Source organism: Mustelus asterias, unplaced genomic scaffold (genome assembly GCF_964213995.1).
Source record: "Mustelus asterias unplaced genomic scaffold, sMusAst1.hap1.1 HAP1_SCAFFOLD_416, whole genome shotgun sequence".
Lineage (NCBI taxonomy): Eukaryota > Metazoa > Chordata > Chondrichthyes > Carcharhiniformes > Triakidae > Mustelus > Mustelus asterias.
The window spans coordinates 135,560-148,640 of NW_027590371.1; the positions used below are offsets into that span (position 1 = coordinate 135,560).

Consider the following 13,081-nt stretch of genomic DNA (forward strand, 5'->3'; position numbering starts at 1 on the left):
TCCCAGGACAGGTACAGCACGGGGTTAGATACAGAGTAAAGCTCCCTCTACACTGTCCCCATCAAACACTCCCAGGACAGGTACAGCACGGGGTTAGATACAGAGTAAAGCTCCCTCTACACTGTCCCCATCAAACACTCCCAGGACAGGTACAGCACGGGGTTAGATACAGAGTAAAGCTCCCTCTACACTGTCGCCCATCAAACACTCCCAGGACAGGTACAGCACGGGGTTAGATACAGAGTAAAGCTCCCTCTACACTGTCCCCCATCAAACACTCCCAGGACAGCTACAGCACGGGGTTAGATACAGAGTAAAGCTCCCTCTACACTGTCCCCATCAAACACTCCCAGGACAGATACGGCACGGGGTTAGATACAGAGTAAAGCTCCCTCTACACTGTCCCCATCAAACACTCCCAGGACAGATACGGCACGGGGTTAGATACAGAGTAAAGCTCCCTCTACACTGTCCCCATCAAACACTCCCAGGACAGGTACAGCACGGGGTTAGATACAGAGTAAAGCTCCCTCTACACTGTCCCCCATCAAACACTCCCAGGACAGGTACAGCACGGGGTTAGATACAGAGTAAAGCTCCCTCTACACTGCCCCATCAAACACTCCCAGGACAGGTACAGCACGGGGTTAGATACAGAGTAAAGCTCCCTCTACACTGCCCCATCAAACACTCCCAGGACAGGTACAGCACGGGGTTAGATACAGAGTAAAGCTCCCTCTACACTGTCCCCATCAAACACTCCCAGGACAGGTACAGCACGGGGTTAGATACAGAGTAAAGCTCCCTCTACACTGTCGCCCATCAAACACTCCCAGGACAGGTACAGCACGGGGTTAGATACAGAGTAAAGCTCCCTCTACACTGTCCCCCATCAAACACTCCCAGGACAGCTACAGCACGGGGTTAGATACAGAGTAAAGCTCCCTCTACACTGTCCCCATCAAACACTCCCAGGACAGATACGGCACGGGGTTAGATACAGAGTAAAGCTCCCTCTACACTGTCCCCATCAAACACTCCCAGGACAGATACGGCACGGGGTTAGATACAGAGTAAAGCTCCCTCTACACTGTCCCCATCAAACACTCCCAGGACAGGTACAGCACGAGGTTAGATACAGAGTAAAGCTCCCTCTACACTGTCCCCCATCAAACACTCCCAGGACAGGTACAGCACGGGGTTAGATACAGAGTAAAGCTCCCTCTACACTGCCCCATCAAACACTCCCAGGACAGGTACAGCACGGGGTTAGATACAGAGTAAAGCTCCCTCTACACTGCCCCATCAAACACTCCCAGGACAGGTACAGCACGGGGTTAGATACAGAGTAAAGCTCCCTCGACACTGAGCGCTGGTTGAAGGTTGAACCTTTCTCTCTGCAGGTGAATATGATGATGACCACGAGGTGAATGAGAGTGAGTCTGGCTATGAGAACATGGCTGATTGTACCTCGGGGTGTGCGTCCTCTGGGGTCTTCCTGCCGGGTATGTGAGTGCGTGGTCGCACCATTCCTCTCAGCGTCCCTCACCCCCTGGGAACCATTGTAACCTTCGCAATGAACGCTGAATATTTTTCTTTCTTCAATCGTGGGACATGGCGAGTTGCGATACCTTGCGATTGATTGCTCTGCCATTGGCGATGCTCCACCTCCCTCTCGTCCCGTACACCAGCATTTACCCTGCAATACTGCAGGGTTTCATCATATTGGCACACACGTTCCTTGTTGCCCAATTACCCTCCTCCAGCCCCTACACCCCTCCCTATCTCTGTAACCTCCTCCAGCCCCTACACCCCCTCCCTATCTCTGTAACCTCCCCCGGCCCCTACACCCCCTCCCTATCTCTGTAACCTCCTCCAGCCCATACACCCCCTCCCTATCTCTGTAACCTCCCCCGGCCCCTACAACCCTCCCTATCTCTGTAACCTCCTCCAGCCCCTACACCCCTCCCTATCTCTGTAACCTCCTCCGGCCCCTACACTCCTCCCTATCTCTGTAACCTCCTCCGGCCCCTACACCCCCTCCCTATCTCTGTAACCTCCTCCAGCCCCTACACCCCTCCCTATCTCTGTAACCTCCTCCAGCCCCTACACCCCTCCCTATCTCTCTAACCTCCTCCAGCCCCTACACCCCTCCCTATCTCTCTAACCTCCTCCAGACCCTACACCCCCTCCCTATCTCTGTAACCTCCTCCAGCCCCTGCACCCCTCCCTATCTCTGTAACCCCCTCCAGCCCCTACACCCCTCCCTATCTCTGGAACCTCCTCCAGCCCCTACACCCCTTCCCTATCTCTGTAAACTCCTCCAGCCCCTACACCCCTCCCTATCTCTGTAAACTCCTCCAGCCCCTACACCCCTCCCTATCTCTGTAACCTCCTCCAGCCCCTACACCCCTCCCTATCTCTGCAACCTCCTCCAGCCCCTACACCCCTCCCTATCTTTGTAACCTCCTCCAGCCCCTACACCCCTCCCTATCTCTGTAACCCCCTCCAGCCCCTACACCCCTTCCTACCTCTGGAACCTCCTCCAGCCCCTACACCCCCTCCCTATCTCTGTAAACTCCTCCAGCCCCTACACCCCTCCCTATCTCTGTAACCTCCTCCAGCCCCTACACCCCTCCCTATCTCTGTAACCTCCTCCAGCCCCTACACCCCTCCCTATCTCTGTAACCCCCTCCAGCCCCTACACCCCTTCCTACCTCTGGAACCTCCTCCAGCCCCTACACCCCCTCCCTATCTCTGTAAACTCCTCCAGCCCCTACACCCCTCCCTATCTCTGTAACCTCCTCCAGCCCCTACACCCCTCCCTATCTCTGTAACCTCCTCCAGCCCCTACACCCCTCCCTATCTCTGCAACCTCCCCCAGCCCCTACACCCCTCCCTATCTCTGTAACCTCCTCCAGCCCCTATACCCCCTCCCTATCTCTGTAACCTCCTCCAGCCCCTACACCCCTCCCTATCTCTGTAACCTCCTCCAGCCCCTACACCCCTCCCTATCTCTGTAACCTCCTCCAGCCCCTAAACCCCTCCCTATCTCTCTAACCTCCTCCAGACCCTACACCCCCTCCCTATCTCTGTAACCTCCTCCAGCCCCTACACCCCTCCCTATCTCTGTAACCTCCTCCAGCCCCTACACCCCTCCCCATCTCTGTAACCTTCTCCAGCCCCTACACCCCCTCCCTATCTCTGTAACCTCCTCCAGACCCGACACCCCCTCCCTATCTCTGTAACCTCCTCCAGCCCCTACACCCCCTCCCTATCTCTGTAACCTCCTCCAGCCCCTACACCCCTCCCTATCTCTGTAACCTCCTCCAGCCCCTACACCCCTCCCTATCTCTCTAACCTCCTCCAGCCCCTACACCCCTCCCTATCTCTCTAACCTCCTCCAGACCCTACACCCCCTCCCTATCTCTGTAACCTCCTCCAGCCCCTGCACCCCTCCCTATCTCTGTAACCCCCTCCAGCCCCTACACCCCTCCCTATCTCTGGAACCTCCTCCAGCCCCTACACCCCTTCCCTATCTCTGTAAACTCCTCCAGCCCCTACACCCCTCCCTATCTCTGTAAACTCCTCCAGCCCCTACACCCCTCCCTATCTCTGTAACCTCCTCCAGCCCCTACACCCCTCCCTATCTCTGCAACCTCCTCCAGCCCCTACACCCCTCCCTATCTTTGTAACCTCCTCCAGCCCCTACACCCCTCCCTATCTCTGTAACCCCCTCCAGCCCCTACACCCCTTCCTACCTCTGGAACCTCCTCCAGCCCCTACACCCCCTCCCTATCTCTGTAAACTCCTCCAGCCCCTACACCCCTCCCTATCTCTGTAACCTCCTCCAGCCCCTACACCCCTCCCTATCTCTGTAACCTCCTCCAGCCCCTACACCCCTCCCTATCTCTGTAACCCCCTCCAGCCCCTACACCCCTTCCTACCTCTGGAACCTCCTCCAGCCCCTACACCCCCTCCCTATCTCTGTAAACTCCTCCAGCCCCTACACCCCTCCCTATCTCTGTAACCTCCTCCAGCCCCTACACCCCTCCCTATCTCTGTAACCTCCTCCAGCCCCTACACCCCTCCCTATCTCTGCAACCTCCCCCAGCCCCTACACCCCTCCCTATCTCTGTAACCTCCTCCAGCCCCTATACCCCCTCCCTATCTCTGTAACCTCCTCCAGCCCCTACACCCCTCCCTATCTCTGTAACCTCCTCCAGCCCCTACACCCCTCCCTATCTCTGTAACCTCCTCCAGCCCCTAAACCCCTCCCTATCTCTCTAACCTCCTCCAGACCCTACACCCCCTCCCTATCTCTGTAACCTCCTCCAGCCCCTACACCCCTCCCTATCTCTGTAACCTCCTCCAGCCCCTACACCCCTCCCCATCTCTGTAACCTTCTCCAGCCCCTACACCCCCTCCCTATCTCTGTAACCTCCTCCAGACCCGACACCCCCTCCCTATCTCTGTAACCTCCTCCAGCCCCTACACCCCCTCCCTATCTCTGTAACCTCCTCCAGACCCTGCACCCCCTCCCTATCTCTGTAACCTCCTCCAGCCCCTACACCCCTCCCTATCTCTGTAACCTCCTCCAGCCCCTACACCCCTCCCTATCTCTGTAACCTCCTCCAGCCCCTACACCCCTCCCCATCTCTGTAACCTTCTCCAGCCCCTACACCCCCTCCCTATCTCTGTAACCTCCTCCAGCCCCTACACCCCCTCCCTATCTCTGTAACCTCCTCCAGCCTCTACACCCCTCCCTATCTCTGTAACCTCCTCCAGCCCCTACACCCCCTCCCTATCTCTGTAACCTCCTCCAGCCCCTACACCCCTCCCTATCTCTGTAACCTCCTCCAGCCCCTACACCCCTCCCTATCTTTGTAACCTCCTCCAGCCCCTACACCCCTCCCTATCTCTGTAACCCCCTCCAGCCCCTATACCCCTCCCTATCTCTGGAACCTCCTCCAGCCCCTACACCCCCTCCCTATCTCTGTAACCTCCTCCAGCCCCTACACCCCTTCCTACCTCTGGAACCTCCTCCAGCCCCTACACCCCCTCCCTATCTCTGTAAACTCCTCCAGCCCCTACACCCCTCCCTATCTCTGTAACCTCCTCCAGCCCCAACACCCCTCCCTATCTCTGTAACCTCCTCCAGCCCCTGCACCTCTCCCTCTCTCTGTAACCTCCTCCAGCCCCCTCCACCCCCTCCCTATCTCTGTAACCTCCTCCAGCCCCTACACCCCTTCCTACCTCTGGAACCTCCTCCAGCCCCTACACCCCTCCCTACCTCTGTTACGTCCTCCAGCCCCTACACCCCTCCCTACCTCTGTAACCTCCTCCAGCCCCCTACACTCCCTTCCTCTGTAACCTCCTCCAGCCCCTACACCCCTCCCTACCTCTGTAACCTCCTCCAGCCCCCTACACTCCTCCATATCTCTGTAACCTCTCTCTCTCTCCCTCTGTCCCTCTCTCTGTGTGTCTCTCTGTCTCCGTCTCTGTCTCTCTCTCACTCTCTCTCTGTTTTTGTCTGTCTCTCTCTGTGTCTCTCTCTTTCTCTTTCTCTGTCTCTCTCTCTCTCTGTCCCTCTCTCTGTGTGTGTGCGTGTGTCTCTCGCTCTCTGTCTCTCTCTCTCTCTTGCTCTGTCACACTCTATCTGTCTCAGTGCTCCCCTGTTGCTGATACCTCCCCGTGTCCCGCAGTGTTAGGCAGTGATTAATGGTGTGAGGTTGTTGGGGAAGATCTTTTAAACACAAGTGCTTTATCACCTTCCGATCCAATAGCGAGGAACAGGTTAAGGGAAGATCAACCGCTTTGCAGAACATTGAATCTAAAACATGAAGCCGCAGGGGAAACTTCGCAGGTTCAAATTAACTTGCTGCTGCTTTGAAAATAACCTTTTATTAACATCGATGGTTTGTGGCCTTTGCTGGTTTTTGGGAGCTGTTACTCACCCTGGAGTATTGTGGGTGGTTTTGGTCTCCTTATCTGAGAAAGGACATATTTATCACAGAGGGAGCGCAGCGAAGGTTCACCAGACTGATTCCTGGGAAGGGGGAGTGTCGGACGGGGAGAGATTGGGTGGATCGGGCCTGTATTCACTGGAGTTTATCCCCGGGATGGGGGAGTGTCGGACGGGGAGAGATTGGGTCGACCGGGCCTGTATTCACTGGAGTTTATCCCCGGGATGGGGGAGTGTCGGACGGGGAGAGATTGGGTCGACCGGGCCTGTATTCACTGGAGTTTACCCCTGGGATGGGGGAGTGTTGGACGGGGAGAGATTGGGTCGACCGGGCCTGTATTCACTGGGGTTTAGAGGAATGAGGGGGGATCTGACTGAAGCGGATAAAACTCTGACAGGGCTGGACAGACCGGATGCCGGGATGGTGTTTCTTAAGGCTGGGGGGGGTGGGGGGGGGCGGGGGGTGTGGTGGTGGGTCAGGGTCTCAGTGTGAAGGTATGGGTGAGGCACATTTCAGACAGAGATAAGGAGAGATTTCTTCACTCAGAGGCTGGTGAAACTGTGGAATTTCCTCCCCCAGGCCCCTCTCCCAGGCTATCCCCGTAACCCCTCAGATTTACACACTAAGGGGCAATTTAGCATGGCCAATCCACCGAACCTGCACATCTTTGGACACGAAGGGGCAATTTAGCACGGCCAATCCACCTAACCGACACATCTTTGGACACAAAGGGGCAATTTAGCATGGCCAATCCACCTAACCTGCACATCTTTGGACACAAAGGGGCAATTTAGCATGGCCAATCCACCTAACCGACACATCTTTGGACACAAAGGGGCAATTTAGCATGGCCAATCCACCTAACCTGCACATCTTTGGACACAAAGGGGCAATTTAGCATGGCCAATCCACCTAACCGACACATCTTTGGACACAAAGGGGCAATTTAGCATGGCCAATCCACCTAACCTACACATCTTTCAGACTGTGGGAGGAAACCGGAGCACCCGGAGGAAACCCACGCAGACACGGGGAGAACGTGCAAACTCCACACAGACAGTGACCCGAGGCCGGGAATCGAGCCCGGGTCCCTGGCGCTGTGAGGTAGCAGTGCTAACCACTGTGTCACCGTGCCCCCGGGAATCGAACCCGGGTCCCTGGCACTGTGAGGTAGCAGCGCCAACCACTGTGTCACCGTGCCCCCGGGAATGGAACCCGGGTCCCTGGCGCTGTGAGGCAGCAGCGCTAACCACTGTGTCACCGTGCCCCCGGGAATGGAACCCGGGTCCCTGGCGCTGTGAGGCAGCAGTGCTAACCACTGTGTCACCGTGCCCCCGGGAATCGAACCCGGGTCCCTGGCGCTGTGAGGCAGCAGCGCTAACCACTGTGTCACCGTGCCCCCGGGAATCGAACCCGGGTCCCTGGCGCTGTGAGGCAGCAGTGCTAACCACTGTGTCACCGTGCCCCCGGGAATCGAACCCGGGTCCCTGGCACTGTGAGGCAGCAGCGCTAACCACTGTGTCACCGTGCCCCCGGGAATCGAACCCGGGTCCCTGGCGCTGTGAGGCAGCAGCGCTAACCACTGTGTCACCGTGCCCCCGGGAATGGAACCCGGGTCCCTGGCGCTGTGAAGCAGCAGTGCTAACCACTGTGTCACCGTGCCCCCGGGAATCGAACCCGGGTCCCTGGCACTGTGAGGCAGCAGTGCTAACCACTGTGTCACCGTGCCCCCGGGAATCGAACCCGGGTCCCTGGCGCTGTGACGCAGCAGTGCTAACAACCGTGCCGCCCCGAAAGGTTTCATTTCCTATCTGGGACATCAGTGAAGTAGATGAGGTGTTTTTAACGGCAGTAGTTTCCTGTTTGCCGTTAGATTTTTAATTCCAAAGTTTGATAGAATTCTATCTGCCTGGGCGAGATTCGAACGCCGTTCCTCAGCACATTGGCCTGGCTCTTAGAGATGACCATGTTAGTGAGAGCACCCCATTGCCCGCACTCAGTGCCGGGTTCAGGCTCCAATCTGCACAATCACTCTCGCCGCTGTCAAAACAAGATTAACCGCAAAATCTAGCAACAGGAAGTTGATTTCGGAAACAGGAAGTGCATGTTGAACAGAAACAAATTGAATCACTTTTTCGATTTCCAGTTGTTTCTATTTCACATTTAAATAATCAAGTTTCCCCGTCTGTTTCCTTCATTGACATGCTAAACATTTTCCCTATGTATTTATCCAGTTTCCCCTAAAATACATCAATACTATTCACCTCCCCCACTCCCCGTGGGAGCGAGTCCCACATTCTCCCCACTCCCCGTGGGAGCGAGTCCCACATTCTCCCCACTCCCCGTGGGAGCGAGTCCCACATTCTCCCCCACTCCCCGTGGGAGCGAGTGCCACATTCTCCCCACTCCCCGTGGGAGCGAGTCCCACATTCTCCCCACTCCCCGTGGGAGCGAGTCCCACATTCTCCCCACTCCCCGTGGGAGTGAGTCCCACATTCTCCCCACTCCCCATGGGAGTGGGTCCCACATTCTCCCCTACTCCCCGTGGGAGTAGGTCCCACATTCTCCCCACTCCCCGTGGGAGCGAGTCCCACATTCTCCCCACTCCCCATGGGAGTGGGTCCCACATTCTCCCCACTCCCCGTGGGAGCGAGTCCCACATTCTCTCCACTCCCTGTGGGAGTGGGTCCCACATTCTCCCCACTCCCCGTGGGAGCGAGTCCCACATTCTCCCCACTCCCCGTGGGAGCGAGTCTCACATTCTCCCCACTCCCCGTGGGAGTGAGTCCCACATTCTCCCCACTCCCCGTGGGAGTGAGTTCCACATTCTCCCCCACTCCCCGTGGGAGCGAGTCCCACATTCTCCCCACTCCCCATGGGAGTGGGTCCCACATTCTCCCCACTCCCCGTGGGAGTGAGTCCCACATTCTCCCCACTCCCCCAGGGAGTGAGTCCCACATTCTCCCCACTCCCCGTGGGAGCGAGTCCCACATTCTCCCCACTCCCCGTGGGAGTGAGTCCCACATTCTCCCCACTCCCCCAGGGAGTGAGTCCCACACTCTCCCCACTCCCCGTGGGAGCGAGTCCCACATTCTCCCCACTCCCTGTGGGAGTGGGTCCCACATTCTCCCCACTCCCCGTGGGAGCGAGTCCCACATTCTCCCCACTCCCCATGGGAGTGGGTCCCACATTCCCCCCACTCCCCGTGGGAGCGAGTCCCACATTCTCCCCACTCCCCGTGGGAGTGAGTTCCACATTCTCCCCACTCCCCGTGGGAGCGAGTCCCACATTCTCCCCCACTCCCCGTGGGAGCGAGTCCCACATTCTCCCCACTCCCCATGGGAGTGGGTCCCACATTCTCCCCACTCCCCCAGGGAGCGAGTCCCACACTCTCCCCACTCCCCGTGGGAGCGAGTCCCACATTCTCCCCATTCCCCATGGGAGCGAGTCCCACATTCTCTCCACTCTCTGTGGGAGTGGGTCCCACATTCGCCCCACTCCCCGTGGGAGCGAGTCCCACATTCTCCCCACTCCCCGTGGGAGCGAGTTCCACATTCTCCCCACTCCCCGTGGGAGCGAGTCCCACATTCTCCCCACTCCCCATGGGAGTGAGTCCCACATTCTCCCCACTCCCCGTGGGAGCGAGTCCCACATTCTCCCCCACTCCCTGTGGGAGCGAGTCCCACATTCTCCCCACTCCCCGTGGAAGTGAGTCCCACATTCTCCCCACTCCCTGTGGGAGTGAGTCCCACATTCTCCCCACTCCCTGTGGGAGTGAGTCCCACATTCTCCCTCACTCCCCGTGGGAGCGAGTCCCATATTCTCCCCACTCCCCGTGGGAGTGAGTCCCACATTCTCCCCACTCCCCGTGGGAGCGAGTCCCACATTCTCCCCACTCCCTGTGGGAGTGAGTCCCACATTCTCCCCACTCCCCGTGGGAGTGAGTCCCACATTCTCCCCACTCCCCGTGGGAGTGAGTCCCACATTCTCCCCACTCCCCGTAGGAGTCAGTCCCACATTCTCCCCCACTCCCCGTGGGAGCGAGTCCCACATTCTCCCCACTCCCCATGGAAGTGAGTCCCACATTCTCCCCACTCCCCGTGGGAGCGAGTCCCACACTCTCCCCACTCCCCGTGGGAGCGAGTCCCACATTCTCCCCATTCCCCATGGGAGCGAGTCCCACATTCTCTCCACTCTCTGTGGGAGTGGGTCCCACATTCGCCCCACTCCCCGTGGGAGTGAGTCCCACATTCTCCCCACTCCCCATGGGAGTGAGTCCCACATTCGCCCCACTCCCCATGGGAGCGAGTCCCACATTCTCCCCCTGCTCCCTGTGGGAACGAGTCCCACATTCTCCCCACTCCCCGTGGGAGCGAGTCCCACATTCTCCCCACTCCCCGTGGGAGCGAGTCCCACATTCTCCCCACTCCCTGTGGGTGCGAGTTCGTGCCTTGGGTTGGGTGTGTCTAGTGGGTCTGTCTGTGGGACTGGGTATGTTTAGGGGGTCTGTCTGTGGGATTGGGTGTGTTTAGGGGGTCTGTCTGTGGGACTGGGTGTGTTTTGGGGGTCTGTCTGTGGGACTGGGTGTGTTTAGGGGGTCTGTCTGTGGGACTGGGTGTGTTTTGGGGGTCTGTCTGTGGGACTGGGTGTGTTTAGGGGGTCTGTCTGTGGGATTGGGTGTGTTTAGGGGGTCTGTCTGTGGGATTGGGTGTGTTTCGGGGGTCTGTCTGTGGGACTGGGTGTGTTTTGGGGGTCTGTCTGTGGGACTGGGTGTGTTTTGGGGGTCTGTCTGTGGGACTGGGTGTGTTTTGGGGGTCTGTCTGTGGGACTGGGTGTGTTTTGGGGGTCTGTCTGTGGGACTGGGTGTGTTTTGGGGGTCTGTCTGTGGGACTGGGTGTGTTTAGGGGGTCTGTCTGTGGGACTGGGTGTGTTTTGGGGGTCTGTCTGTGGGACTGGGTGTGTTTTGGGGGTCTGTCTGTGGGACTGGGTGTGTTTTGGGGGTCTGTCTGTGGGACTGGGTGTGTTTAGGGGGTCTGTCTGTGGGACTGGGTGTGTTTTGGGGGTCTGTCTGTGGGACTGGGTGTGTTTTGGGGGTCTGTCTGTGGGACTGGGTGTGTTTTGGGGGTCTGTCTGTGGGACTGGGTATGTTTAGGGGGTCTGTCTGTGGGACTGGGTGTGTTTTGGGGGTCTGTCTGTGGGACTGGGTATGTTTAGGGGGTCTGTCTGTGGGACTGGGTGTGTTTTGGGGGTCTGTCTGTGGGACTGGGTATGTTTAGGGGGTCTGTCTGTGGGACTGGGTGTGTTTTGGGGGTCTGTCTGTGGGACTGGGTGTGTTTTGGGGGTCTGTCTGTGGGACTGGGTGTGTTTTGGGGGTCTGTCTGTGGGACTGGGTGTGTTTTGGGGGTCTGTCTGTGGGACTGGGTGTGTTTAGGGGGTCTGTCTGTGGGACTGGGTGTGTTTTGGGGGTCTGTCTGTGGGACTGGGTGTGTTTTGGGGGTCTGTCTGTGGGACTGGGTGTGTTTTGGGGGTCTGTCTGTGGGACTGGGTGTGTTTTGGGCGTCTGTCTGTGGGACTGGGTGTGTTTAGGGGGTCTGTCTGTGGGACTGGGTGTGTTTTGGGGGTCTGTCTGTGGGACTGGGTGTGTTTAGGGGGTCTGTCTGTGGGACTGGGTGTGTTTTGGGGGTCTGTCTGTGGGACTGGGTGTGTTTTGGGGGTCTGTCTGTGGGACTGGGTGTGTTTTGGGGGTCTGTCTGTGGGACTGGGTGTGTTTTGGGGGTCTGTCTGTGGGACTGGGTGTGTTTAGGGGGTCTGTCTGTGGGACTGGGTGTGTTTTGGGGGTCTGTCTGTGGGACTGGGTGTGTTTTGGGGGTCTGTCTGTGGGACTGGGTATGTTTAGGGGGTCTGTCTGTGGGACTGGGTGTGTTTTGGGGGTCTGTCTGTGGGACTGGGTGTGTTTTGGGGGTCTGTCTGTGGGACTGGGTGTGTTTTGGGGGTCTGTCTGTGGGACTGGGTGTGTTTTGGGGGTCTGTCTGTGGGACTGGGTGTGTTTAGGGGGTCTGTCTGTGGGACTGGGTGTGTTTTGGGGGTCTGTCTGTGGGACTGGGTGTGTTTTGGGGGTCTGTCTGTGGGACTGGGTGTGTTTTGGGGGTCTGTCTGTGGGACTGGGTGTGTTTTGGGGGTCTGTCTGTGGGACTGGGTGTGTTTTGGGGGTCTGTCTGTGGGACTGGGTGTGTTTTGGGGGTCTGTCTGTGGGACTGGGTGTGTTTTGGGGGTCTGTCTGTGGGACTGGGTGTGTTTTGGGGGTCTGTCTGTGGGACTGGGTGTGTTTTGGGGGTCTGTCTGTGGGACTGGGTGTGTTTTGGGGGTCTGTCTGTGGGACTGGGTGTGTTTTGGGGGTCTGTCTGTGGGACTGGGTGTGTTTTGGGGGTCTGTCTGTGGGACTGGGTGTGTTTTGGGGGTCTGTCTGTGGGACTGGGTGTGTTTTGGGGGTCTGTCTGTGGGACAGGGTGTGTTTAGGGGGTCTGTCTGTGGGACTGGGTGTGTTTTGGGGGTCTGTCTGTGGGACTGGGTGTGTTTTGGGGGTCTGTCTGTGGGACTGGGTGTGTTTTGGGGGTCTGTCTGTGGGACTGGGTGTGTTTTGGGGGTCTGTCTGTGGGACTGGGTGTGTTTTGGGGGTCTGTCTGTGGGACTGGGTGTGTTTTGGGGGTCTGTCTGTGGGACTGGGTGTGTTTTGGGGGTCTGTCTGTGGGACTGGGTGTGTTTTGGGGGTCTGTCTGTGGGACTGGGTGTGCTTAGGGGGTCTCTGTCTATCTGGTCCTTTCTGGGGATTGAGATTCTGTGATTCTGGGCTACAATTGCAGGAAGAGTTTCTAATATTTGTGTTGTTTTGTCAATTCACCTGACACAATCCTCCATTCCTCCACTCCACAGGTTCCCAAGATTAAGGAGACCTCACCCACCCCCCCACCCGGTGAACAGACCCCACCCTGAAGCCAAAATCTGCCCCTCCTAACACCAACGGACCTTGACACCAGTGGCCCTCTCCAAACCCCAGGACAACAAGGGTCACCCACGTTATGGCTCTCCGAAGAGTGACTACATTCTTGAGCAGAGAA

General features: G+C 57.9%; 1 protein-coding gene across 1 annotated transcript in view; it reads left to right on the forward strand.

Annotated features, from left to right (window-relative positions):
• LOC144486621 (uncharacterized) overlaps positions 1 to 13,081 on the forward strand; it is a 27,311-nt gene extending 14,230 nt beyond the window's left edge. The window contains exons 6-7 of the mRNA XM_078204667.1: positions 1,404 to 1,505; positions 12,897 to 13,081. Of these exons, the coding sequence (XP_078060793.1) occupies positions 1,404 to 1,505; positions 12,897 to 12,910 (116 nt within the window). The 3' untranslated portion in view covers positions 12,911 to 13,081. The remainder of the gene's footprint in view (positions 1 to 1,403; positions 1,506 to 12,896) is intronic.